The 27,352-nt window shown below is 58.5% G+C and overlaps 1 protein-coding gene across 1 annotated transcript; it reads right to left on the bottom strand.

Moving 5' to 3' along the window:
- Positions 1-2,651: 2,651 nt before the first annotated feature.
- Positions 2,652-26,300, bottom strand: LOC127570703 (probable flap endonuclease 1 homolog). Its single transcript, XM_052016490.1, is given in 16 exon segments — positions 2,652-2,999; positions 3,820-3,964; positions 8,750-8,901; positions 10,158-10,196; positions 10,198-10,263; positions 10,265-10,291; positions 12,910-12,970; positions 14,028-14,164; positions 18,386-18,468; positions 19,094-19,139; positions 20,123-20,202; positions 21,243-21,498; positions 23,685-23,787; positions 24,723-24,764; positions 24,767-24,809; positions 26,062-26,300. Coding segments are annotated over 16 exon segments (1,704 nt in total). The 5' UTR covers positions 26,144-26,300; the 3' UTR covers positions 2,652-2,657.
- Positions 26,301-27,352: the final 1,052 nt, after the last annotated feature.

Genomic DNA, 27,352 nt, shown 5'->3' with positions numbered 1-27,352 from the left:
GGGCGTAGCCAGTGTGAGGGGAGGACGCTGGGGTCGCTGTGCTTCTGTGCCCGGCTCCGTGTCCCCTGGACCTTGGACGGTGCCTGTGGGAGTGGGGGTGCAGTTGGGGGGGGGTGGTTCAACGCTGCAGCCCCTCCCCTACCAAGCGGAGGGTGTGCTCTGCAGCTGACGAGGTCCCGAGGTGCATACGTGAGGTCGCGGGGTTTGGGCCGGGCCTCTGACCTTCATCCCTTCACGACTTGCAGCAGGAACTCAGCGGGTAGAGCAGCACGAAGCTGTTCAGCACAGAGACAGGCCCTTCGGCCCAACCGGTCCATGCCGACCACTGCACCCACCAACCCAGTCCCATTTGCCCGTGTTTGGCCCATATCGCTCTAAACCCCTCCTGTCCACGGAACTATCCAAGTGTCTGTTCAGTGTTCTTACTGTACCTGCCTCACCCACTTCCTCTGGCAGCTCGTTCCATGTACGGACCACCCTCTGGGAGAAGAATTTGCCCCTTGGGACCCCTTTAAATCTCTCCCCTCTCACCTATGCCCTCTTGTTCTTAATTCCCCAACCCTGGGGAAAAGACTGTGCACATTCACCCTATCGATGCCCCTCATGATTTATACACCTCTGTAAGGTCGCCCCACAGTCTCCTACGCTCCAAGGAATAAAGTTCCAGCCTGACCAACCTCTCCCTACATCTCGGGCCCTCGAGTCTGGGCAACATCCTCGTAAATCTTCTCTGCACTCTGTCCATTTTAATGACGCCTTTCCCAAGGAGGGCGAGGCGGGGGCTGCAGGAAGATTTCCTCCCCTTGTCCAACCCGTACTGGCGATTTCCCCCCTACACTCTCCGCCCTGATGAAGGGTCACGTCCCGAAATGTTGACCATCCCTTTGCCGACGCTGCCTGACCTGCTGAGTTCGTCCGGCAGTTTCTGTGTTGCTCCAGATTCCGTCTGCAGAATCTCTGGTGTCTTGTTTGATTCAACAGTTTTAATTCTGATTTAACAGCATGTACCAAGTCATAATTACAGACCTGTTCAGTCTAAGAACACTGTGCGGAATCCTCCCCCTTGACATCAGGGACCTGGGGTGGAGTGTTGCACAGAGCAGTGCCGTGTAAAAGGTTTTTACTCTGGTTCACAGACTCCCCAGACACCTGCCCGTGTAGCCGGGAGTCTGTGCTCCGTGTGCACACGGAGGGTGAGAGGCTGCAGCCCCTCTTCGCGTAGTTGAAGGGGCTGATGCTCAGGTTTGGCTGCACTTCAGCCCCACGCTGCTGATCGTCAGTCACCTGGGGCGGGGGGAGCGAGGTCCGTCGGGGGAACCTCCCTGTCGGTCTGCTCCTGGGCCTGGCCAAGCTGGCCGTTCACGGGCCCGGCGGTGGGCTGTCGGGGTTCCCGCCCCAGCCGACTGCCTGCCCATCTTCCCAGGGCACGCCCGTGTCCTGGTGTCCCTGGAGAGGCAGCACGCGGTGCCCACGGGCTCTCGGGAAGCCCCCCGCCAGGACCGGTGGGGTCCGCAGGGGAAGGAGTGTGTCCTGGACAGGGAGATCGCATTTTAATTTCAGAGGTTTTGTTGTTGATTTTAATAAATTATCTTGAAAAAAACTGGAAAGGCCGGGGCCTGGGAGAGAGTGAAGCTCCCTCGAGACTGTACTGACCAACAGGTTTCATTCCTGGCTTTTCTTCATTCGAGATTTCGACCTGAACCATGATCTCAGTTCCTCGCTCCCCAGACGCCGCCTGACCCGTTGCGTGTTCCCAGCACTCCCTGGTTTTATTTCGGCCGTGCAGCAGGATTGGTAATGTGGAGTCACCGAGGCCTCGGGCGCGCCAAGCCCCTCACCGCACGGCCCACACGCTTGGCTCTTGCCTTGCTTATGAGACGGACGCCCACCCTCATTCCCACGTGGACTGCCTGTTTCTTCCGCACCACTCCCACGTACCAGTGGGTCCATCGCACTGCTCTCCGGGCCTGGGTTACTCCCAGTTGGATCTTGCTGTGCCACACTATCCGTAGTGGGTCCTGGACAATGGACTCCGAACCTTGGATCCTCGTTGGGAATCCCACAGCACGTCCAGCTTCTCTGCTTCACACTGACCGCAATGGACGAGGTGGCCATTTTGTAGACAAGATGGCGCCATGGTGGCCATTTTACAGACATGGCGGTCACTTTAAAGACCGGATAAGACAAACCACTGCCTCTAGGTATCCACCTGGTGACCCGGGTCACTGGGAGGAGGTAGGTACCACGTACCGAGACTTCACAATGTCACAAGTCTGACATGGGCGGAAGCAGGATCCACTTGTCTCCTGTTGCTGAGGGCGGTGCTCATTCACCCAGCCTGCCAGAGATGGACTCCTCCGAGGTGAGTCACCGGACCCCTTCGAGGTGAGTCAGCGCCCCGGGACCCCTGGTTTGAGGGGGATGAGGAGGGGAGAGGGGGGAGTGGGGAGGAGAGGACGATGGGGGCTTGGGTGAGGGGTTACGGAAGTGGGACAGGACTGAGGGGCCATGGCCGACGCCTGTGGGTGGGGGGGGGCAAGAGGGAGGAGTCCGGAGTCGCCCCCCCTCACGGATGGTGGGGCCAAGGATTGTGTGGGGAAGGGGGAGACCAGCTGCCCCCACCCCCCCCATAAGGGAGGGGTGGGGAGGAGAGCGGGCTATTCGACTGGGACAGGCAGCACGAGATCCCAGCCCAGTGAGGGACCAACCTCAGGCCTGGGGTATCCCCCACCCATGGCCAACGCCCCAGGGGACGGTGGGGGTGGAGGGAGGGAGGGAGGGGCCCGAGGGAGGGGCCCAACTGCAGGGGTTAGGCCAGTGGCAGGGGCTCCGTAAGGTTCTGTGGCTCCGGAGGAGGGGAGGGAGGGGGCAGGTGAACGGGTCCCAGGGAGGGGGTCTCGGGGAGGGGCAGCGAGCCGGCGGCGAAGGGGGAGTCGGGAGAGATTTCGGTGGGCAGTACGACGTTTCTTCTTGGAGAGCTGGAAGTGGGGCTGGTCTCCCTGTGGGGGGGGGGGGGGAGAGAAGGGAGGGGAGAGAGACGGGGGAGAGATAAGGGATGGGGAGGAGGGAGGGCAGTGAGGTGGGGGAGGAGGGAGAGAGGGATTGGAGAGGGGTAGTGAGGAAAGGAAGGGAGAGATTTGAAGTGGGGGGGTGGGGAGAGGGAGGGGAGGGAGGAGAGAGGGGGAGGGAGTGAGGGGGGAGGGAGGGACAGAGGGAGAGGTGTCAATGATGCAGCTGTACCAGGAACGGCCACTCCCTCCGCACGGCATAGATTCACCAACACACTGAAGGAGTCTATTCAGCCCATCGTCTTGCACCTATCCCACACACCCTGCCATTAATTCTACTGTGACTCACCTCCCCCACACTCCCATCGACCGCCCCCCGCCCCTCCTGTCAGATTCTGCCCCTCACCCACACACTGTGGACAATTACAGCGGCCAGTTAACCCACCGACCCCGCACATCGTTGGGATGTGGGAGGGACCCGGAGCCCCCGAGGGAGACCCCCGTGGTCTCGGGGAGAATGTGCAAACTCCGCACAGACAGTGCTGGAGGTCGGGATCGAACCTGGGTCTGTGGGGCTGGGAGGCAGCGGCTCTGCCTGCTGTGTACAGCCCCTCCCTCAGCACCCCTCCCCACAACACCCCAACCCCGTTCCCCACAGCAGGGAGACCACCCCACCCCTCCCACGGACCCCCTACCCCTCCCAGAGGAGAGACGCCCACCCCTCCACCCTCCCATAGTGGAGACAGCCCCCACCCCCCCACAGCAGGGAGACCCTCCCACACCCCCCACAGCCCCAGTGCCCCCCCCCCACCTGCCGGCGGTACCGGAGCCCCTTCACCCGGCAGTAGAAGTCATCAAGCCGCCGCTGTTGCTCGCTGGTGAACATCCGGCTCCGGCGTTCCACGTCCCGCAGCGACTCCCGCAGGCTCCGGATCCGGCTCCGCACCCGCTTCTCCCTGGTGGGGGGGGGGGGGGGAAATCTCCGTCACTGGGAGGGGGGGGGAGGGATCCAGGGGGAGCGTCCAACTCTGCACACGCTTCTCCCTGGGGAGGGCACCGGCCCCATCACTGGGGGGAGCACTGGTTGGGGGGGGGGAACTGCACCGCGCTCTGTCACTCCGGGGGGGGGGGGGGGGTTATTATGTAGTTATAATAAAGAACTACAGTCCCCAGTAGGCAATGCAAGGGGTCACATGGGGGAGGAGGAAGTGGCTGTAAAAGGAGCGGGACAGTGAGCCAGGCTGGTGTTGGTTAATAAAATGTTCAGGTGTTAAACCCAGGCGAAGTTTGTCTCTTGATGAAGAACAAACATAACATGGTGTCAGAAGTTGGAGTGAGGTCTGAACAGGGAGAACAGATGAATACTGTGTGCAATTGAGACAGAGGCTCAGTGAGTACGACAGAAAAGCTGTGATAAGACGGAGAAGAAGCCGGCCCGCAGGGTGAGAGAGCACATTGTTCCTGAAGTTCAACAGTCACCGGATTTGCCGAGAGAGATTCGGGTGAGAGGCCGAGAGTTCCCGTCATGGATAAGCTCAGTCCTCCCACCCCTATGCGGTTTACTGACAATCTAACCGATGATTGGAAACGCTTCAAACAGCGATTCAACATATATTTAGATGCTAGTGGAGCGGGAGGGAGCGATGAACAATTGAAAGCGTCTATTTATCTTCACGTGATTGGCAAAGATGCTTTGGACGTCTATAACAGCTTTCAAATTGATGAGCCAGCCTTTGAGTTGGGCACTTTGATGAAAAAATTTGAGGAGTATTTTATCCCAAGTAAAAACATCACACTTGAGAGATATAATTTTTTTTCCTGTGACCAGAAACAAGGTGTTAGCTTCGGCCAATACTTAGCTGAGCAGCTACTTAACATCTACTTAACACACACTGATTAAGTCCTGTGAATTTGGAGATTTGAGAAACTCACTGGTTAAAGACAGAATAGTTTGTGGAAATCCAGATAATGGACTCAGAGAAAGACTGTTGTGTGAAAAAGATTTGACCCTGGAAAAGGCGGTGACTGTGTGTAGGTCAGCAGAAACCACACGAGCACAGGCTAAGGAGCTGCACAGGGCAGACACAACAGTGCATGCTGTGAAAACAGAGAAGCAGCACACAAGGCATTTCCAAAAGCAACAGCAAAGAGGAAGGCTCAAACAGCAAATGCAGCAGATGTGGAGGTAGACACAGTCCAAAGATGTGTCCCGCTTATGGGAAGTCCTGCAATAGCTGTGGGAAGAAGAATCACTTTGCAAGGTGCTGCAAAGCTGGGGCTAACAAGAGAAAGGTGCACACAGTTGATGAGAAAATGGAGGAATTCTTTGTGGATTCTGTACAGACTGTGGCTGCTGGTAAAACAGAATGGATTGTTCCAGCAACTGTGAATGAGACAGTAATTCCATTCAAGCTTGACACAGAGCGCAGGTGAATCTGTTATCCACGGATGATTATAAGACTCTCACAGTAAAGAGTAAGATTTACCCTGGGAAGTTAAAAGTGACAGGCTACACTGGAGAGAAAGTTCCAGTAAAAGGGGGCTGTATGGTGCACAAGGGGCAGCACTTAAAATCACAGCTACTGATTGTAGAAGAGTACAGCCAATATTAGGTCTGAGTGCATGTGAAAAGCTCAACCTAGTGAGAAGAGTTTTCATAGTAGCTTCACATACCAAAGATGACCACACAACACTCATGGAAGAGTATGCAGATGTCTTTGAGGGGCTCGGATGCTTATCTGGTGTACACAAAATTCACATAGATGAGGCAGTGGCTCCTGTTCATGCATGCAGGAAAGTTCCGTTTCAACTTAGAGATAAACTTAAACAAGAACTAGCACACATGGAACGGATGAATGTCATACAGAAAATTGAAGAACCAACAGATTGGGTGAGTTCACTGGTCATTGTGCAAAAGAAAAATGGAGCATTGCGGATATGTCTAGATCCAAGAGATCTCAATAAAACCATCAAGAGAGAGCATTTTAAATTGCCAACACGGGACGAGATCACGTCCCGGTTTTCAGGTGCCAAATGGTTTAACAAGCTAGACGCATCGTCTGGGTTTTGGCAGATGAGGTTTGATGAAGCAAGTATGAGACTGTGCACTTTTCACACACCACAGGGAAGATATTGCTACCTTCGGCTGCCATATGGGATCCTGTCTGCACCAGAAGTCTACCATAAAACCATCTACGTGATTTTTGAGGGCATACCTGGTGTCGAGACCATGATGGATGACATCATCGTCCGAGGGTCTACCAAGGAGGAACATGATACTTGACTGGGACAAGTGCTTGACGTGACAAGGAATGTCAATTTGAAATTAAATAAAGAGAAAGGTGAGTTTGGTGTTAAGACGCTGATCTTCATCGGAAATGCCATATCTGAAGAGGGAGTGAAGCCTGACCGAAGAAAGACATCAGCCGTTGAAAACATGGAGAGGCCCCAAAACAAAGAGGAGGTGAGACGTTTCTGAGGGATGGTGACTTACCTGGTGAAGTTCATCCCTCGACTGTCAACAGTGTCAGCACCACTAAGGTCACTCCTTGAGATACAAAATGAATGGGTTTGGTCTCATGAGCATTTTCAGACATTGAAAAGGGTCCTAACCGAAGAGCCCGTGCTGAAGTTTTATGATTCGGATAGGTGTATCAGGATATCAGCTGATGCGTCCTGGCACGGCCTTGGATCAGTACTACTGCAGTAGCACGATGGCACATGGCAACCTGTGGCCTGTGCATCAAGGGCTTTAACAAGTGTGGAAGCCAACTATACACAGATAGAGAAAGAGCTTCTCACCACTACATATGCATGTGAAAGGTTCCATCAGTACATCTATGGGCAAGCTATTGAAGTGGAGACAGACCATAAACCATTGGTCTCAATTATGTCTAAACCACTGAATGACTGTGCCATGAGGATACAGCGCATGTTGATAAGGCTGCAGAAATGTGATGTGAAGATGATCTACACACCGGGAAAATGTATGTTTGCTGCTGATGCCCTGTCTCGAGCAGCCGACAAGACAGAAAAGAGTGACCAACAGGTTAATGCAGATATACAGGCCTATGCTGACATGATAGTCACCTCTCTTCCAGTATCTCTGGATAGAACAGAGCAGATTAGGAAAGCAGCAGAGACAGATTGAAAGTACTCAATGATACAATACGGGAAGGATGGCCGGCAGCAAAGGATGACTGTCCGTCCAATGTGTATTCGGGATTATTGGGCATGCAGAGCTGAACTGTCAGTAGTGAGGGATATGGTCCTCAAAGGGAACAGGTTTGTGATTCCAGTGTCACTACGCAAGGAGATGCTCCAGAAGATACACGAAGGGCATCTTGGGGAGGAAAAATGTAAACGTAGAGCACGTGAAGTGATGTACTGGCCAAGAATGAAGCAAGACATCAGCCGGACCACTGCTTCATGTGAAATATGCCTTACCTACAGACCAAAGCAGCAGAAGAACCACTTACACCACACCCTGCACCAGACAGGCCGTATTCCAAAGTTGGAGTGGATTTGTTTGACAGTAATGGGAAGAGCCATATTGTTGTAACAAAATACTTTTCCAATTACCCAGAGGTTGCGACACTGCAATCAATGTTCCTGAAAGCTGTGTTTGCGAGGCATGGGGTTCCATGTGCAGTAGTATCAGACAATGGTCCACAATTTTCGAGCTGTGAATTTGACTCATTTGCCAATGTTTGGGGGTTTCAACATATAACCTCAAGCCCACTTCACCCAAAATCTAATGGCCTAGCAGGGGGTTCAGTTAAGGTGGTGAAGGGTCTCATGAAGAAAGCGCAAGATGGACGAGAGGACTTCCACAGAAGTCTAATGATTTACAGAAGTGCACCACTGCAGAACGGCCTTTCACCAGCCCAGATGCTGACGGGTCGACGCATATGCACTAACCTTCCAACACATGAAAACCTGTTGACACCTGAAGGAGCAAACAGGGTCAAACAGGCTGAAGAGGAAGGGAAAGAAAATCAGAAACGGAATCACAAGACAGCGAAAAGCCGACCAGTCCTGAAGCCTGGGGATCAAGTGCGAATCCAAGATCATGATTCTGGCACATGGTCCGTGCAAGGAGTTGTACAAGAGGAAATAAATCCACATTCATACCAGATCCAGACGGAGCGAGAGACACGTCTGAGGAGGAACCGCGTGGATCTACGACCACAAGCTCCAACCCATGGCTGTGACCCGTCCCCTGTCAGTACACCAAAGGGGCCGGCAGATGGAGAAAATGAACACGTGGACCAGAGCTCCCAGGAAAACACCAACGCAGCACATGAAAGCAACTCACCTGCGGAAACACGTCCAGACCAAAAGGGACCATAAAACCACCTCAGAGCCTGACTGACAGCTGCTGAGTGGACGAGGGTTCTTGGCAGGTTTATAAGGACAAAGTGTTGTGTTTATTTTTCTGTAAAGGGGGAAGATGTGTTGTTATGTAGTTATAATAAAGAACTACAGTTCCCAGTAGGGAATGCAAGGGGTCACATGGGGAACGGGAAAGCGAGCCGGGCTGGTGCCGGTTAATAAACTGTTCAGAGTGTTAAACCCACCGGGAAGTTTGTCCCTCGATGAAGAACAGAACCGCACTGCGATCCGTCACTCCAGTGGGGGGACGGGGGGAGACAGGGCAGCAGAGGGACGGTGGGGGGATGGAGGGGAGATGGGGGACTGGGGGGGGGATGAGGGGCAGACGGTAGGGGAACAGCACCTACTTGGCCTTCTTCTCGTGCACTAGCAGTTGCACCAGCCCCTCCTCGTCGGGCTCCCCCCACTCCAGCACCACCTCCTGAGGGTCCACCACCTCCGGCTGCAGGAACAGGCTCCTCGCCTCCTGGAACGGCCAGTCGTCCGGAGCCGGGAACTTCTGCCGCAACAGGACACCGTCTGAGGGACGGGGGACGGGAGACCGGCCCCTCGGCACATGACCCACCCGGACACCGCACCCTCCCCCCTCACCACAGCACATACCCCCCCACACACACCCCCCTCACCCTCCCCCTCACACACCCCCCTCACACACCCCCGCACACACCCCCTCACACACCCCCTCACACACTCCCCCTCACACCCCCTCACACACCCCCCCACCCTCCCCCTCACACCCCCCCCTCACACACACTCTCACACACTCCCCCCTCACACCCCCCCACCCTCCCCCTCACACACCCCCCTCACACACACCCCCACACACCCCCTCACACACTCCCTCACACCCCCTCACACACGCCCTCACACACTCCCCCTCACACACCCCCTCACACACTCCCCCTCACACACCCCCCCGCACACACACTCCCCCCTCACACACTCCCCCTCACACCCCCTCACACACCCCCTCACACACTCCCCCTCACACACCCCCTCACCCTCCTCTTCACACCCTCCCCCTCACACACACACCCTCACACACCCCCTCACACACTCCCCCTCACACACCCCCTCACCCTCCTCTTCACACCCTCCCCCTCACACACCCACTCCCCTCACACACCCTCCCCCCCATCCCTCAGTGTGAAGGGTGAAGGAAGAGGAGGGTGAAGGTGGAGGGTGAGGAGGGTGGTGACAGGGTGAGGGGTGAAGGGTGAGGGATGGAGGGGTGAAGGGGTGAGGGACGGAGGGGTGAGGGATGGAGGGTTGAGGGAGGGGTGGGGAGGGGTGAAGGGGAGGGGTGAGGGACGGAGGGGTGAGGGATGGAGGGGTGAGGGAGGGGTGAGGGACGGAGGGGTGAGGGACGGAGGGATGGAGGGGTGAGGGAGGGGTGAGGGACGGAGGGGTGAGGGACGGAGGGATGGAGGGGTGGAGGGACGGAGGGGTGAGGGACGGAGGGATGGAGGGGTGAGGGATGGAGGGGTGAGGGAGGGGTGGGGAGGGGTGAAGGGGAGGGGTGAGGGATGGAGGGGTGGAGGGGTGAGGGACGGAGGGATGGAGGGGTGAGGGACGGAGGGGTGAGGGACGGAGGGGTGAAGTGGGAGGGGTGGGAGGGGTGAGGGACGGAGGGGTGAGGGATGGAGGGGTGAGGGATGGAGGGATGGAGGGGTGAGGGACGGAGGGGTGAGGGACGGAGGGGTTGAGGGACGGAGGGCTGATGTTGGGGCGGTGAGCCCTGCCCCCACCACCTACCAGCCGGTCGAGGTTCTGCACGACGCCCTCGATGGTTTTTGTGCGCCTGGATGAGGGGCAGCACTCGCTTCACCCCCACCCCCTTGATCTTCTCACAGTAGTCACACACCCATCAGGATGCAGAGGTCCACGAACTGGCAACAGGGGTCATAGGTCGCATCCTGAGGTCAACTGTCCTACCAGCTTCCACCCTCCCACCTCCCTGGGAGGGGCCAGGTACTCCCCTCGAGCTGGACTCCTGACCCACCCTCACTGTGGCATCTTCACCCCTACCCGCCCCCCACCCAACCTCTTCCCACCCCTGGGCAGAAACAGCAGCCCCAGTGCGGTGGGCGGGGCCTCAGGCACTGCCCAGTGTGGTGGGCGGGGCCTCAGGCACTGCCCCAGTGTGGTGGGCGGGGCCTAAGACCCCCCTCCGGTGCAGTGGGCGGGGGCTTCAGTGGGCAGGACCTACAGAGGGAATCAGGAGGGCAAGAAGGGGGACGAGGCAGGTTTGGCAGAGAAGGTGGGGTAGGATCCGATGAGATTCCACGAGGAGCAGGATAAGCGAGTAACATCAGGAGGGAACGGGGGCCCTCGGCATTCACCGAGGCCACAGGAGCCGCGCAATTCTCGTCTGCAGGTACTGTGGTGAACAACATGGACGTGAGGGGACCTGGAACATGACGCAGGAGGACGGGCTGCAGCCCTTCAAAACGTAGAGGTCGATGAATCCCCCGGGCCTGGTGTGCGTCCCCCTTACTGGGGGTGGGGAAGTTGCAGCGACCCTCGCAGATCATCGATGGCCGTGGGGTGAGGTGTGGGGAGGCTGCAGGGTGCCTCGTGGTGGGGCCTTTCAGAACGGCTGCAAGGGGAAGCCAGGGAACTACAGGCCAGTGAGCCTCATGCCTGTGGTGGGTAAGTTACCGGAGGGGTTCGGAGAGATGGGACTCGGAAAGGCAAGGTCTGATTGGGGATCGCCAGTGTGGCTTTGTGTGTGGGAAATCATGTCCCAAGCTTGGTGGAGATTTTGGAAGAGGTAACCAAGAACAACACAGAACACAGAACAGTACAGCACAGGAACAGGCCCTTCGGCCCACCATGTTGTGTCGAACTAATTCAGCTGATGACACCTCATCCCTTCTGCCAGCACGTGGTCCACATCCCTCCACTCTCGGCACATCCATGTGCCTATCAATGTGTCTCTTAAACGTCCCTATCGTACCTGCCTCCACCACCACCCCTGGCAGCCCGTTCCAGGCACCCACCGCTCTCTGTGTAAAAGAACTTGCCCCACACACCCGCTTTAAACTTTCCCCCTCTCACCTTAAATGCACGCCCTCTGGTATTAGACATTTCGACCCTGGGAAAAAGACCCTGTATCTGTGCCCCTCATAATCTTATAAACCTCCATCAGGTCTCCCCTCAGCCTCCACCACTCCAGAGAAAACAACCCAAGTTTGTCCAACCTTTCCTCATAGCTCATGCCCTCTAATCCGGGCAGCATCCTGGTGAACCTCCTCTGCACCCTCTCCAAAGCCCCCACACCCTTCCTGTAACAGGTCGACCAGAACTGAATGCAGTGCTCTAGATGCAGCCTAACTAGAGTTTTATAAAGCTGCAACATAACTTCCCGAATCTTGAACTCAAAGCCTCGACTAATAAAGGCAAGGAGGCCGTACGCCTTCTTCACCACCCAGCCTGTGCGGCCACTCTCAGGGAGCCAGATAGACAAGGTTGACATTGTCCACACGGACTTCAGCAAGGTCTTTGACAAGGCCCCACATGGTAGGCTGTTCCGGAAGGTTAGATCACATGGGACCCAGGGTGAGCTGGCCAGTTGGATACAAGATTCCCTGGGGAAAAGTCTGTGACCCTGATGAGTATATAAACCTCCATAAGGTCACCCCTCAGCCTCCTTCGCTCCAGGGAAAACAGTCCCATCCTGTCCGGCCTCTCCTGGTAACTCAAGGCCTCCAGTCCCAGTCACATCCTCCTGAATCTCTTTCGCTCCCTCTCCAGTTTAATGACACCCTTCCATTCCAGCCTAGCGTGCGGGACCTTGTCAGAGGCCTTGCTAAAGTCCATGTAGACAAGAACTGTGCCCAGTACTCCAAATGTGGCCTTACCAATGTCCAGTCTGACTGCAGCTGACATCCCAAATTCCTTCATCCCAACCCTGTCCTCCTGTGTCGCCACATTGAGGGAACTACGTCCCTACACCCCTGGGTCTGCCCGTTCTACAACAGGGCCCTGCCCATCCCCTGTCTATGTCCTGTCCTGGCCGCCTCACCAAAGTGCAACACCTTGCATTTATCTAAATTAAACTCCATCTGCCGTTCCTCGGCCCACCGGCTCAGCTGATCACGACCCCGATGTAACCGGATGGAACCTTCCTCACTTTACCACCAATTTATCCACAAACGTACCGACCACTGACATTCTCAACCCAATCGTTAACACAGATGGGTAACATCAGCGGGCCCAGCGCCGATCCCTGCGGCACATCACTGGTCACAGGCCTCCGGTCTGAGGAACAGCCCTCCTCTCCCTCCTGGGGTCCCCACCCGATCGAGCTGCCAGAGGCAGTGGTAGAGGCAGGTCCATGGATGGGCCGAACTCCGGCAATGGGGCAGGCTCAGATGGGCATCTTGGTCGGCACGGACTGGTTGGGCCGAAGGGTCTGCTTCTGTGCTGTGTGACTCTACAACTCCATGACTGTCCCCAGTGCAGTGCGGGGTGGGGCGCTCGGGGACGGCCCCCACTCACAGACCTGTTCCTGCGTCAGCTTCAGGGCTTTCAGGATGTCAGGCAGCGAGAACTCCTCCACCCTCCTGGGGAAGGGAGAGGGTAACGTGAGAGCAGCCCCCACACCTCGCTCCCCCCCCCCACTTCCTTCCCCCCCCAACACCCCGCTCCCCCCCACTCCTACCCCCAACACCTGCTTCACCCCTGCCTCCCCCCACCCTCGCTCCCCCCACTCCTACCCCCTGAACACCCCGCTCCCCCCACTCCTACCCCCCCAACACCCTGCTCCACCCACTCCTCCCCCCAACACCCTGCTCCCCCTGCCTCCCCCCACCTCGCTCCCCCCCACTCCTCCCCCAACACCCTGCTCCCCCCACTCCTCCCCCAACAACCCGGCTCCCCCACTCCTCCCCCCAACACCCCGCTCCCCCCACTCCTCCTCCCCCAACACCCTGCTCCCCCCACTCCTCCCCCCAACACCCCGCTCCACCCCACTCCTCCCCCAACACCCCGCTCCCCCCACTCCTCCCCCCCAACACCCTGCTCCCCCCACTCCTCCCCCCAACACCCGCGTCCCCCCACTGCCTCCCCCCCAAACACCCCGCTCCCCCCACTCCTCCCCCCAACACCCCACTCCCCCCACTCTTCCCCCACACCCCGCTGTTCCCCCTCCCCCACACCACCCCTCCCACCCACACCCTGCTCCCCCCTGCTGCTCCCCCCACACCTCGCTCCCCCCCACACACCCCCTCCCCCTCCCCCACACACCCCCTCCCCTACCTCCTCCCCCAAACCCCCCACACACCCTGCTCCTACTGTCCCCCCTCCCCCACACCTCCCTCCTCCTCCCCTCCTCCCCCTCGCCCCCCACCCCTCCTTCTCCCCCTCCCTCCCTCCCCTCCACCTCCTCCCTCTCCCCCTCCCTCCAACCCCTCCCTCCTCCCCACACGCCTCCTTCCCCTCCCTCCCGACCTCACCACCCTCTCCCCCACACCTCCCTCCCCCCACCTCTCCCCTCGACCACCAACCCACCCACCCCCCACACTCCAGTCCCCCTCCAACACACACCGTCCCATCACACACTCCCGGTCTCAGACTCGGAGTGAAGTTCCCTCCACACCAGTTGGTCAGTCGGAGACTCACGCGTCCCTCCTGGCGCTAACGTTGCGGACGAGCCGGGTGCATCCGAAGGGAAGTGCGTCCATGTCCTCGGTGGCCGTGCAGTGCACCTTTCCCGCCTTCACCAGGGCCGCACACGTGGCCTCTGCCTCTCCGGGGGCCTGCGGGAGCGGGACCGTCCCAGGGTGAGGGACTGGCACACACCGCGCTGGGCCACATGGCCCATCCATCCTATCCCACCCTGTCACATGATCACAGCTGACCTGCCCCCGACCACATCTCCTGTCCCTCAACCCCTCCATCTTATCTCCCTCCTCATTAAATACCCCGAGGGCTGAGAGAGAAGCAGCATGGAAACAGGCCCTTCAGCCCAACCTATCCGTGCTATCTCATTTAACGCAAGCCTACACTCAACGCCAATCCTACTTTGGTGGGTTAATTCTCCGCTGTCAATTGTGTGTGGGTGAGGGGTAGATTCTGGGGGAGTGGATGGGAATGTGGGGAGAATACATGGTTCAGTGTGAATAGGTGGCTGCTGGCAGCACGGATGGGGTGGGCCGAAGGGCCTGTTTCCCCGGAGGACCTCTGGACTGGGGGCCTCTGGACTGGAGGACCTCTGGACTGGGGGCCGCGCAGACTGGGACTTTATTCCCTGGAGAGCAGGAGATGGAGGGGTGACCTGACAGAGGTGTATAAGATCATGAGGGGCATAGACGGGAGGGGGTGCGAAAGACAAGAGGGCAGAGGTTTAAGGTCAGAGGTGAGAGATTTGAAAGGGATATCGGGGCAGCTTCTTCACGCAGAGGGTGGTGCTTATTTGGAACGAGCTGCCAGAAACAGTGGTTGAGGCGGGCACATTAACAGCGTTTAAAAGCCATCTGGATAGTATGTGGATAGGAGAGGTTTAGAGGGCTCTGGGCCAAACGTGGGCAGATGGGACCAGCTCGCTGGGCAACACAGTCGGCATGGACGAGTCGGGCCAAACCCCATTTTCCTGTTGATGTGTGGGGAGGGTCTCTGCCTGAATGGGAGGTGAGCTCTAGACCCCACTCTCTGGGGAAAACGTTTTGAAGTCTCCCCCTAATCCTTGGATCAATTATTTTAAATCTCTGTGTAGAGAATTTAAACCCCTCTATCGTACCTGCCTCCACCCCCAGCCCTGGCAGCCACCACTCTCTGTGTAAAAAAACTTGCCCCACACATCTCCTTTGAACTTCCCCACTCTCACCTTAAATGCATGTCCTCTAGTACTTGACATTTCAACCCTGGGTCAAAGATCCCGGCTGTCTACTCTATCTGTGCCTCTCATAGCTTTATAAACCTCCATCAGGTCTCCCCTCAGCCTCTGCTGCTCTGGAGAAAACAACCCAAGTTTGTCCAACCTCTCCTTATAGCTCATGCCCTCTCATCGAGGCAGCATCCTGGTGAATCTCTTCTGCCCCCTCTCCAAAGCCTCCACATCCTTCCCGTAACGGGGCAACAGAACTGCACACAATACTCCATGTGCGGCCTGACCAAAGATTCACACATCTGCAACATGGCTTCCTCAGTCCAATACTCAATGCCCCGACCAATACATGCCATACGCCTTCTTTACCACCCTGTGCTGGCCTTCCTTAGTCAGGGGATTGAGTTCAAGAGCCACGAGGTGATGTTGCAGTTCTATAAAACTCTGGTTAGACCATTATCGGAGTATTGTGTTCCGTTCTGGTCACCTCATTATAGGAAGGATGTGGAAGCTTTAGAGAGGGTGCAGAGGAGATTTACCAGGATGCTGCCTGGATTGGAGAGCATGTCTTACGAGGAAAGATTGAGAGAACTGGGGCTTTTCTCTTCGGAGAGGAGGAGGATGAGAGGCGACTTGATAGAGGTGTACAAGATGATAAGAGGCATAGACAGAGTGCACAGTCAGAGACTTTTTCCCAGGGCGGCAAAGGCCGATACCAGAGGACATCCATTTAAGGTCAGAGGAGGGAAGTTTAGGGGAGATGTCAGAGGTAGGTTCTTTACACAGAGTGGTGGGTGCCTGGAACACACTGCTGGGGGTGGTGGGAGAGGCTGATACAACAGGGGCATTTAAAAGGCTCTTAGATAGGAACATGGATGTAAGAAAAATGGAGGGTTATGGGCTGTGCAGGAGGGAAGGTTAGATTGATCATGGAGGAGGTTTATACAGGTCAGCACAACATTGTGGGCCGAAGGGCCTGTACTGTGCTGTACTGGTCTATGTTCTATGTACCTGTGTGGGCACTTCCCGGGGGCTGTGGACTTCTTCTCATTTCCCCTGTCTCACTCTCTCAATTTTACACCTGAGTTCAGTCTCCCCTCCACCCCCGTCCCAGACAGAAACTGCTCAACCTTCAACCTTCCCTCACAGATCCCAGTCCGGACACCCCGATGTATCCCCTCCCCACACCGTCCAGTGAAGTCATGGCTCCCTGTAACGTGCTGAACAGAACTGTGTTTAGCAGCACAACTCCCTGCTCTCTGTCCCAACTAACAAGCAAAGGTCCCGTTACCCTTGTGTTCACGGTGCACTCACTCACCGGCCCCTCCTCCCACCGACCAGTGTTGTTTTCACCAAGACCCCTCAGCTCCAGACCTCTTCAGTCCAGAGGCATTCTTCACCACCTCATCTCCCGGTGCTGCTACCATCAGGGAGCCTCGGACTTGTACATCGAGGTCCCTCTGTCCCTCCACACTCCCCACCATTCATGGTGTGTGTTTCCCACCCTCATACACAGAGGTCTCTCTGTTCCTCAGTACCTTGGAGAGGGTGTAGAAGAGGGTCACCAGGATGCTGCCAGGATTAGAGGACATGAGCTATAAGGAGAAGTTGGACAAACTTGGGTTGTTTTCTCTGGAGCGGCAGAGGCTGAAGGGAGACCCGATAGAGGTTTATAAACTTATGAAAGGCAAAGCTAGAGTGGACAGCCGGGATCTCTATCTACAAGAGGGCATGCATTTAAGGTGAGAGGGGGTAAGTTCAAAGGAGATGTGTGGGACAGGTTTTTTACACAGAGATTGGTGGGTGCCTGGAACAGGCTGCCAGGGGTGGGGGTGGAGACAGATACGAGAGTCAAAGTTGAGTGCACTGTCAGATGCACAAGTCCATGCGCGCACGGGCGCAATAAAAACAGCGGCAGCACAGGTACGGAGTATCAGAGACACAACATTCACAAGAAAAACATAAATTATACTCAATTATTCAAGAAAGAACACAATTAGAACAAAAGATAACAAAGTCCACTGTAGTGCAAAGTGGCCCCAGTGTTGCTGTACTGAGGCAGTGATCAGGGTTGTGCCGGTTGGTTCAGGAACCGAATGGCTGAAGGGAAGTCGCTGTTCCTGAACCCGGTGGTGTGGGACATGTCAATAGTGGTGTCTAAGAGGCTGTTAGACACATGAATGTGCAGGGAATGGGAGGGATGTGGATCACGTGCAGGCAGAAGGGACTTAATTTAATTTGGCAGCGTGTTGGGCACAGACATGGTGGGCCGAATGGCCTGTTCCTGTGCTGTAATGTCCCGTGTTCTGCGCTCCATGTTCTACTCCCTCGGACCCGACCATTCTCAGTGTCTGTCTCAGCCTCATTCGTAATCCCAAAACGCACCACCTCACATTTATCTGGATTAAACTGCATCTGCCATTTCTCAGCCCACTTCACCAACACATCTCTCTGTACGTCAGGCCACCCTGTACGTCAGACCACCCTGCACTCTCATGCCATCTGCCAACTTACTGATCTTGCCACCAACATCCATGTGAAGACACAAGAGATTCTGCAGATGCCGGAATCTGGAGCAACACACAAAATGCTGGAGGAACTCAGCGGGTCGGGCAGCATCTGTGGAGGGAAGTGAACAGCCGACACTTGGAGTCTTGACCCCAAAATGTCGACTGTTTATTTCCCTCCGTAGATGCTGCCTGACCTGCTGAGTTCATCCAACACCCACATCCAAGTCATTCACGTGTAAAACAAACAGCAAGGGTCCCAGCAGTGACCCACTGTGGGACACCATGTGGCAGGCACGGAGACAGCCCCCCACCATCGCCCTGCCCCCCACCATCGCCCTGCCCCCCACCATCGCCCTGCCCCCCACCATCGCCCTGCCTCCACCATCGCCCTGCCCCCCACCATCGCCCTGCCCCCACCGCCAAGCCACGTTTGGATCTGGGTTCCCACGTGCTGATCAACGCTCACAGTTCACATGCCTTACCCGTCAGACTCTGTGGTTGACAACAGATGCAGGTGAGACACCGAATGCTCCCGGTGCCTTCCCACACCCACCTGTGCCCAGCCCACCGCACTGACCGTATTTAACAGCCCCTTCCCCAGCCCCCACACCAGCCCCGTGTCCCGTCCCCACTCCTGGACGTACCTCAATGAACGGGACCCCCAGGAGCGTGAGCAGACGCTGACAGTCCCTGCGGCCGGTCCTCTCCACACGTTCTGTCTGACCTGCTGCAGGAGGGGAGAACGGAACATCCTGTGATTACTGTCCGAAGACCTGGAGGGGGCTGCCCGCCCGGTCAGGAATCTGCGGGGAAACTGCCCGCCACATCGTCCAATCAGTGCTCACCTCTCACTGCACCCACAGACACTGGGTGGTCAACGGGGTGGGTGGAAGGGCTGTGGGGAGGGACTGGGCTTGTGGGATCAGTGCGGGGACTGACACGGGGCTGTGGGGAGGGACTGGGCTTGTGGGATCAGTGTGGGGACTGACACAGGGCTGTGGGGAGGGACTGGGCTTGTGGGATCAGTGCGGGGACTGACACGGGGCTGTGGGGAGGGAGCGGGCTTGTGGGATCAGTGCGGGGACTGACACGGGGCTGTGGGGAGGGAGCAGGGCAGTGGGATCAGTGCGGGGACTGACACGGGGCTGTGGGGAGGGACTGGGCTTGTGGGATCAGTGTGGGGACTGACACGGGGCTGTGGGGAGGGAGCAGGGCAGTGGGATCAGTGTGGGGACTGACACGGGGCTGTGGGGAGGGAGCAGGGCAGTGGGGTTAGTTGGGGATTCCATTTGTAAAGAGCCGACACAGGTTTGAATTGACCGGGGTGATTCTGAGTCCAGGTGGTCTCCTACCTGTTGGGTTTTGATCCTTCGACTGCCCTCGGCTCTGCTCTCTTCCCTGTCGGGGAGAAGTTCAGGCATCAGTGGTGTACACAGGCAGGGGGAGGGACCTCTCCCCCAGTCCCTCCCACATCGGTAACAGTCCCCACACCCCATTCCCAGAATCCCACCACCCCCAGCCCTGCATTCCCCAAACGTAACGTCCACCTCTGGGAACAGACGGGAAGTTTTCATTGAAGACCTCACCCACATCCTCTGGCCCTTTGGTCCCTAAACGGCTCGAGTCTTTTCCCGGTTCGCCTGTACGTTCAAACTGCTCTGGGATTTTCCGTAATCCCACCTGCCGGTGTGTTCATGAGTTCAAGAGTCAGGAAGTCACGATGCATCTTTGCAAAACTCCAATTAGGCCGCTCGTGGAGCACTGTGTGAAGTTCTGGTCGCCCCATTACGGGAAGGACGTGGGAGCTTTGGAGATGGTGCAGGAGAGGTTCACCAGGATGCTGCCTGGATTAGAGGGCATGAGCTATAGGGAGAGGTTGGACAAACTTGGGTTGTCTTCTCTGGAGCGGCAGAGGCTGAGGGGAGACCTGATGGAGGTTTATAAAATTATGAGGGGTATAGATAAGAGTGGACAGCCAGGATCTTTCTCCCAGGGTCGAAATGTCAAATATTAGAGGACATGTATTTAAAGTGAGAGGGGGCAAGTTTAGAGGAGATGTGTGGGGGAGAGTAGTGGGTGCCTGGAACGGGCTGCCAGGGGTGGGGGGTGGAGGCAGATATGACAGAGGGGTTTAAGAGACGGTTACACAAACACATGGATGTGTGGACAATGGAGAGGTCTGGATCATGTGCAGAGAGAAGGGATTTAAATTTGGCATCGTGTTTGGCACAGACATGGTGGGCCGAAGGGCCTGTTACGTGAGGGAAGGGGTCACATACGATTATGAAGCCCCCGGAGGGGCTGCAGAATGCTCATTAACCCAGGCGTGGAGACCCGTTCAGCACAATGTGTGTGGGCGGCCCCCTGACCCTCTCCCTTACCCTGGGGCGTTTGCTGATCCCCTCCTCCAGTGAGGCACCATCCTCGGCTCCCCAGTCCTCGGGAGACGCCTCCTCCATCCCTGTGAGGCCAACGAGACAAAGGCGGAGGGTCAGTCGCGGCCGTACGCAGTTCGAGGGGCCAAATGTCCTCCTCCTGCCCCTGAAGTCAACTGCTGCTGGGGACGGGCAGGTGGGGTGGGTGCGGGGGTCACAGTGCAGTGGGTAGTGCTACTGCCTCCCAGCTCTACAGACCCGGGTTCGATCCCGACCCCTGGCGCTGTTGGTGTGGAGTTTGCACGTTCTCCCCATGACCGCGGGGCTCCCCGGGGGCTCCGGTTCCGTCCCGCGTCCCAATGACATGCGGGTTTGTGGGGAGGGGGGTCGGCAGGGTAATTGGCTGCTGTAAATTGCCCCCCCAGTGTGTGGGTGAGGGGCAGAATCTGGGGGAGTCTGGGGGGGGGGGGGGGATGGAATGGGATCATGAACGGGTGGTTGATGGTCAGCACAGATTCGATGGGGCCGAACAGCCTGTTTCCATGCTGTACAAATCCACGACAGTGGGAGGGCAGGTGGAGAACGGAGAGGGGGGTCAAGTGGGGTGTTGGGGAGTGGGGTGGGGGTTCGTGGGAAGGGGTCAGTGGGGGAGGAGGGATGGTTGAAGCAGGCAGGGACGGGGGTCGGTGGGAGTGGGACGGGGAAATCAGTGGGGTGGGGTCGGTGGGAAGGGCGGTAGGGAGTGGGGTGGGGGGATCAGTAGGGAGGGCGGTCGGTGAGGAGTGCGGAGGGGGGTTGATTGAAGCAGACGGGGACGGGGTGGGGGGGTGGGGACGGTGTTGGTCGGGGGAGGGGGTCAGTGGGGAGTAGGGACAGGGTGACTGGGGTGGGGGGGTCGGTTGAAGCAGCCGCAGGACGGGGTGGGGAGGGTGGGGAGCAGACCCGGGGGGTGGGTGTGCAGATGGGTCTGAGCTGAGCTGCCAGGGCTGAGGGTCCCCGATCTCCCTGCCCACTCGCTCTGGCTGCTTCCCAATCCACCTTCCCACATGGAGAACCCGGGGTCCGTGCTCCATGGGACAGACCCCAGGGGAGGAGGTCAACACGCAACACGGCACCGTCTGCTCACCTTTACATCTCAGCTCCTGGCTGTCAGGGATCGGTCCACACGCGTGTCCCTCGCTCTCCGGGACCGGTCTCCACGCGTGTTCCTCACTGTCCAGGACAGGTCTACATACATGTTCCTGCCTCTCTGGGACCTGTGTACATGCATGTTCCTCACTCTGTGGGACTGGTCCACATGCGTGTTCCTCACTCTGCGGGACCGGTCCACACGCGTGTTCCTCACTCTGCGGGACCGGTCTCCATCCGTGCCTCTTGCGCAGCTGTGGACAGGAAGACACAACAGCAGCCATGTTCAGTGCGTGACACACACGGGCCACGGCTGAACTTTCACCTCCACCAAACATGGCTCAGTCTGAGCATTCCGTGAGATCCCTGCTCCCCCACCCACCGATGGGAACACCTTCTCTCCATCCCCGCCCTGATCCTGCCCCCGGGACAACAACCCCGGTGTCTCCACTCGAGCTGGGGTCCCTCGTGCCATGGGGGAACCATCCGCACACTCCCCGGGATCCCCCATCCTTCCTAAAGTGCGGTGACGGGACGGGACACTCCAGTGGTGTCCTGTTTCATAAGGTCCAACCATCTCCTCCCCTGGCAGCCCACGCCCTAGTTGACAATGACAGCACCCACCACCTTCAACGTCAGATCCTGACCTCGTGTTGACCAGGCATCAGTGGCCCCTCCCTTCCTGTACACCCCCCGGACTCGGGACTCCCCACCACCAAACCCTGAGGGGAGTGGTGAAGCCACACCAGCATCCTGTCCCAAACAAACATCCCCACCACTGGGACCCCGGTCACACCTCGCCACCTCTGCTCAGTGGCTCGAATGGCAGCGGCCAGACCCAGACCACAGCCGGGCGTGGGTTGGTGAGAGGTGCTGGGATTGGGATTGGGATAGGGATCGGTTGGCACATCAGAGAGGACCAGCTGATGACCATCTCCAATGAGAAGGAGTCAAAACACCCACTAAACGGACCGCCCCAGAAATCCTGTGGCTGCCGGAGCAGGTCAGAGGCTGGGGATCCCACGGTGAGGGCCTCACCTCCCGACACCCCAAGGCCTGTCCGCCATCTACAAGGCACGAGTGACAGAACACTCCCCACTCGCCTGGGTCACTCCCCACTCGCCTGGGTGAGTGTGGGTCCAACAACTCTCAAGAAGCTCAACACCACCCAGGACAAAGCAGCCGCTCGATCGGCACCCCACCCACCCCCCTAAACACTCCCTCCCTCCACCTGTGACGCACAGTGGCTGCAGGGTGCACCATCTACACAACGCCCCATGGTTACTCGCCCAGGCTATTCCGACAGCCCCTCCCGAACCCACCGCCTCTCCCCCCATAGACAAGGGCAGCAGGGGCAGGGGGTCACCACCACCTGCAGGTTCCCCTCCAACTCACGGACCATCCTGACTGGGAAATATCTCGCCGTTCCTTCACCGTCACTGGGTCTGAATCCTGGAGCTCCCTCCCCTCTGGCACTGTGGGGGCTCCCTCCCCACCGGCACTGTGGGAGCTCCCTCACCAGTGGTTCCAGGGTAGACAGAATCTGTTTCCCAGGGTAAAAATGTCAAATACCGGGGGACATCGACAGGGTGAATGCACTCAGTCTGTTTCCCAGGGTTGGGGAATCAAGAACCAGAGGGCACAGGTTTAAGGTGATAAGACAAGATCTTTATTAGTCACATGTACGTCGAAACACACAGTAAAATGCATCTTTTGCATAGAGTGTTCTGGGGGCAGCCCACAAGTGTCGCCACGCTTCCGGCGCCAACACCAACCTGCCTCACCCACTTCCTCTGGCAGCTCGTTCCACATACTGACCACCCTCTGGGTGAAAAAGTTGCCCCTCAGGTTCCTATTAAATCTCTCGCCTCTCAGGCTTTAACCTCCATGCAACTATATACGTGGGCAGGCACGGTAGTGCAGCAGTTAGTGTAACGCTATTACAGCACCAGCGACCCGGGTTCAATTCTGGCCGCTGTCTGTAAGGAGTTTGTACGTTCTCCCCGTGATTGCGTGGGTTTCCTCCGGGTGCTCCGGTTTCCTCCCACATTCCAAAGACGTACGGGTTAGGAAGTTGTGGGCATGTTATGTTGGCGCCGGAAGCGTGGCGACACTTGCGGACTGCCCACAGAACACTCAACGCAAAAGGTGCATTTCACTGTGTGTTTCGATGTACAGTGACTAATAAAGAAATCTTAACATTAACAAGATTTAAAAGACATTTGGACTGGTCCATGGATGGGAAAGGTTTTGAGGGACATGGGCCAAAGGTGGGCAAATGGGATTAGCTCAGATGGGAATCTCGGTCGGCACGGACGCGTTGGGCCGAAGGGCCTGTTTGCGTGCTGTGACCCTACGACCCAGTACAGGCACGATCACCACAACCCTGAGCACCTGGGTGACCAGAGCTGAGTGAGGCAGCAGCTGGGACTGAACTCACCACCCGGGACTTCATCCTGGGAGCGGGGCCGTCGAAGACGAAGACGGGTTTAATCCCCTTCTCCAGCAGGCTGGCTGTTCGGTAAAACACCCCCACAATCTGGCTGTAAGGGAATGCAACACCGCAATAAGTGTAGGAACCAGCTCAGGGTATATACTGTCCCGTCACACACTCCCGGGGTCAGACACACAGTGAAGCTACCTCCGCACCGTCCCATCACACGCTCCCGGGGTCAGACAGACAGTGAAGCTCCCTCCGCACCGTCCCGTCACACGCTCCTGGGGTCAGACACACAGTGAAGCTCCCTCCGCACCGTCCCGTCACACGCTCCCGGGGTCAGACACACAGTGAAGCTACCTCCGCACCGTCCCGTCACACGCTCCCGGGGTTCAGACATACAGTGAAGCTCCTCCGCACCGTCCCGTCACACGCTCCCGGGGTCAGACACAGGGTGAAGCTCCCTCCGCACTGTCCCGTCACACGCTCCCAGGGTCAGACACAGGGTGAAGCTCCCTCCGCACCGTCCCGTCACACACTCCCGGGGTCAGACATACAGTGAAGCTGCCTCCACACCATCCCATCACACACTCCCGGGGTCAGACATACAGTGAAGCTGCCTCCACACCGTCCCATCACACACTCCCGGGGTCAGACACAGGGTGAAGCTCCCTTCACACCGTCCCCATCACACACTCCCGGGGTCAGACACAGGGTGAAGCTGCCTCCACACCGTCCCATCACACACTCCCGGGGTCAGACACAGGGTGAAACTCCCTCCACACCGTCCCATCACACACTCCCGGGTCAGACACAGGGTGAAGCTCCCTCCACACCGTCCCATCACACACTCCCGGGGTCAGACACAGGGTGAAGCTGTGGAGGGAGGTGGAGGGAGGAGGTGGGGGAGGGAGGGAGGTGGAGGGGAGTGGAGGAGGTGTAAGGAACGGAGGTGGGAGGGAGGAGTTGAAGGGTGGGGAGGTGGAGGGAGGGAGGAGGTAGGAGGAGGGGATGCTGCCCCGGTACCTCTGTGACTCCCACCTGAGGTGGTGCAGGTAGCGCCGGTCGTGGCCGAGCCATGCGGAAACTGGTTCATCACCACCGCCGCGTCCAGCGCCATCACCCGGCCTGGGGAACCAACCACAGCCGAATCAGCACCGTGTCCAGACCCACCGGATCCCCAGGACCCACCGAATCCCTGGACCGACTGAAAACCCCGGGAATGCTGGATTCCTGGACCCACCGGATCCCCGAACCCACTGAATCCCCGGGAACGGCTGGAGGGAAGGGAGAGGACGGAGGGTTGATGGAGGGAGAAAACCCGGTGTCCAACACCCTCCCCTTTCTCATCCTGAGGGAGCCGAGCCCTCCATTCGTGCGGGGGTAGGGAGAGGGGACAGAGGGGTCACTGACTACTCGGGGAGAGGGTTTCTGTGGGGGGGGGGGAGATCCAGGGAGAGGGGGATGGGGGGGGGTGGGTCTTGAGGCAGAAGGTCAGCCATAGTCTCGGTGACTGGGTCTGAGGGGCTGAATGGCTGCTCCTGGTCTCCTCCTCCCTCTGCCCCCAGTTTTGTCTCCCTCACTGCAGCCCCCTGTGCCGATGTACACAGCCCCCAGTCTCCCCACTGCCCATCTCCCTCATCTGCCACCGTGCCTCCTACACCCCACCAGGGGGAGATGCCCACCCCATCCCCTCCCCTCCCCTCCCTCCCCACCCCATCCCCTCCCTCCCCTCTCTCCCCACCCATCCCCTCCCTCTCCCCATCCCCTCCCTCCCCATCCCCTCCCCTCCCTCTTCCCCATCCCCTCCCTCCCCATCCCCTCCCTCTCCCCATCCCCTCCCCTCCCCTCCCCACCCCATCCCCTCCCTCCCCACCCCATCCCCTCCCTCTCCCCAATCCCCCTCCCCTCCCCTCCCCATCCCCTCCCTCTCCCCATCCCCTCCCCTCCCCCTCCCCTCCCCTCCCTCCCCACCCCATCCCCTCCCCTCTCCCCCCCTCCCCATCCCGCCCCTCCCTCCCCATCCCCTCCCTCCCCATCCCCTCCCCTCCCTCCCCACCCCATCCCCTCCCCTCCCTCTCCCATCCCCTCCCTCCCCATCCCCTCCCTCTCCCCATCCCCTCCCCTCCCCCTCCCCACCCCATCCCCTCCCCTCTCCCAATTCCCTCCCTCCCCATCCCTCCCTCCCCCCCCTCCCTCCCCACCCATCCCCCTCCCTCTCCCCATTCCCTCCCTCCCCATCCCCTCCCCTCCCTCCCATCCCCTCCCCTCCCTCCCCACCCCATCCCCTCCCTCCCCATCCCCTCCCCTCCCTCTCCCCTCCCCTCTCTCCCCCAATCCTCACTCCCCCACCAGGAGAGGTGCCCCCCCCCCCCCTCACCCTCATACGCGTGGATGGTTTTGCTGGTGACCGCCTCGGCCGCCCGCTCCCGGATCAGCTCCGACAGGCGGCTGATGCCCATCGCTTGTCCCGGACCGTCCCGTCCCGGCCCCCCGTCCCCACCCCCGGTGTCGGCGGCCCCGGCCCCGGCCCGCGGGCTGAGAGCGGCGGCCGGGAGCTGCGGTCGGTGCGCCGCCGAGAGAGGAGAGAGAGCGGTCCGGGAGTGTGAACAAAGGGGAACAGGGGAGGGAGGGAGGGGAGAGGGGGAGGGGGAGGGGGAGGGAGGGGGAGGAGGGGGAGGGGGGGGAGGGGGGAGGGGGAGGGGAGGGGGAGGAGGGGGGGAGGAGGAGGGGGAGAGGGAGGAGGGGGGGGAGGGGGAGGGGGAGGGGGGGGAGGGGGAGGGGGAGGGGGGAGGGGGAGGAGGGGGTGGGAGGAGGTGTGGGGAGGAGGGGGAGGGGGAAGGGGGGAAAAGGGGAGGGGGAGGAGGGTGTGGGGGGAGGTGTGGGGAGGAGGGGGAGGGGGAGGGGGAGGAGGGTGTGGGGGGAGGTGTGGGGAGGAGGGGGAGGGGGAGGGGAGGAGGGGGTGGGGGGAGGTGCGGGGGAGGAGAGAAGAGGGGGAAGGGGAGGTGCGGGGGAGGTGAGGAGGGGACAGGAGGGGTAGGGGGTGGTGAGGGAGTGGGAATGGGAGGGGTAAGAAGGCAGAGGGAGGAAGGGGTAGGGGAGGGAAGGAGGGTGAGAGAGGGTGAGGAAGGAGGGAGGGAGAGTCACACAGCATCAAAACAGGCCCCTTCAGCCCAGCTCATCCGTACCGACCAAGATTCGATCTCAGCCAGTCCCATTTGCCCGCGATTGGCCCAGATCCCTCGAAACCTTCCCCATCCGTGGACCTGTCCAAGTGCCTTTGAAATGTTGTTAATGTACCTGCCTCAATCACTTCCTCTGGCAGCTCCTTCCATAGACTGACCCCCCTCTGGGTGAAAAAGTTGTCCCTCACATTGTTGTGAGTGAGCAAACCGATTCGATGGGTCTCAAAAGCAAGGACTCTGAACACAGTCTGGTAGTAAATGATTTTATTTACAAAAAACGAGCGGGGGAAAATGGTAACGGGGATAACACACACAGTTTATAGTGAGCACGGGAAAATCGCACCGGAGTAAAACACACACACACAAAACGAGCTAGGTATATACTATCAAGGAAAAGCAATACAATACCCGCCACCCCTTGACTCAGTGCAGGCACGGCTCTGTGCTACTAGGGACACTAACTAAAACGCTCCCAACCCTTTAACA

This window comes from Pristis pectinata, chromosome 5 (assembly GCF_009764475.1).
Source record: "Pristis pectinata isolate sPriPec2 chromosome 5, sPriPec2.1.pri, whole genome shotgun sequence".
NCBI classification, from domain to species: Eukaryota; Metazoa; Chordata; class Chondrichthyes; order Rhinopristiformes; family Pristidae; genus Pristis; species Pristis pectinata.
The sequence above is the reverse complement of the archived record's forward strand: the minus strand, read 5'-3'. Positions and strand labels throughout refer to the sequence as shown.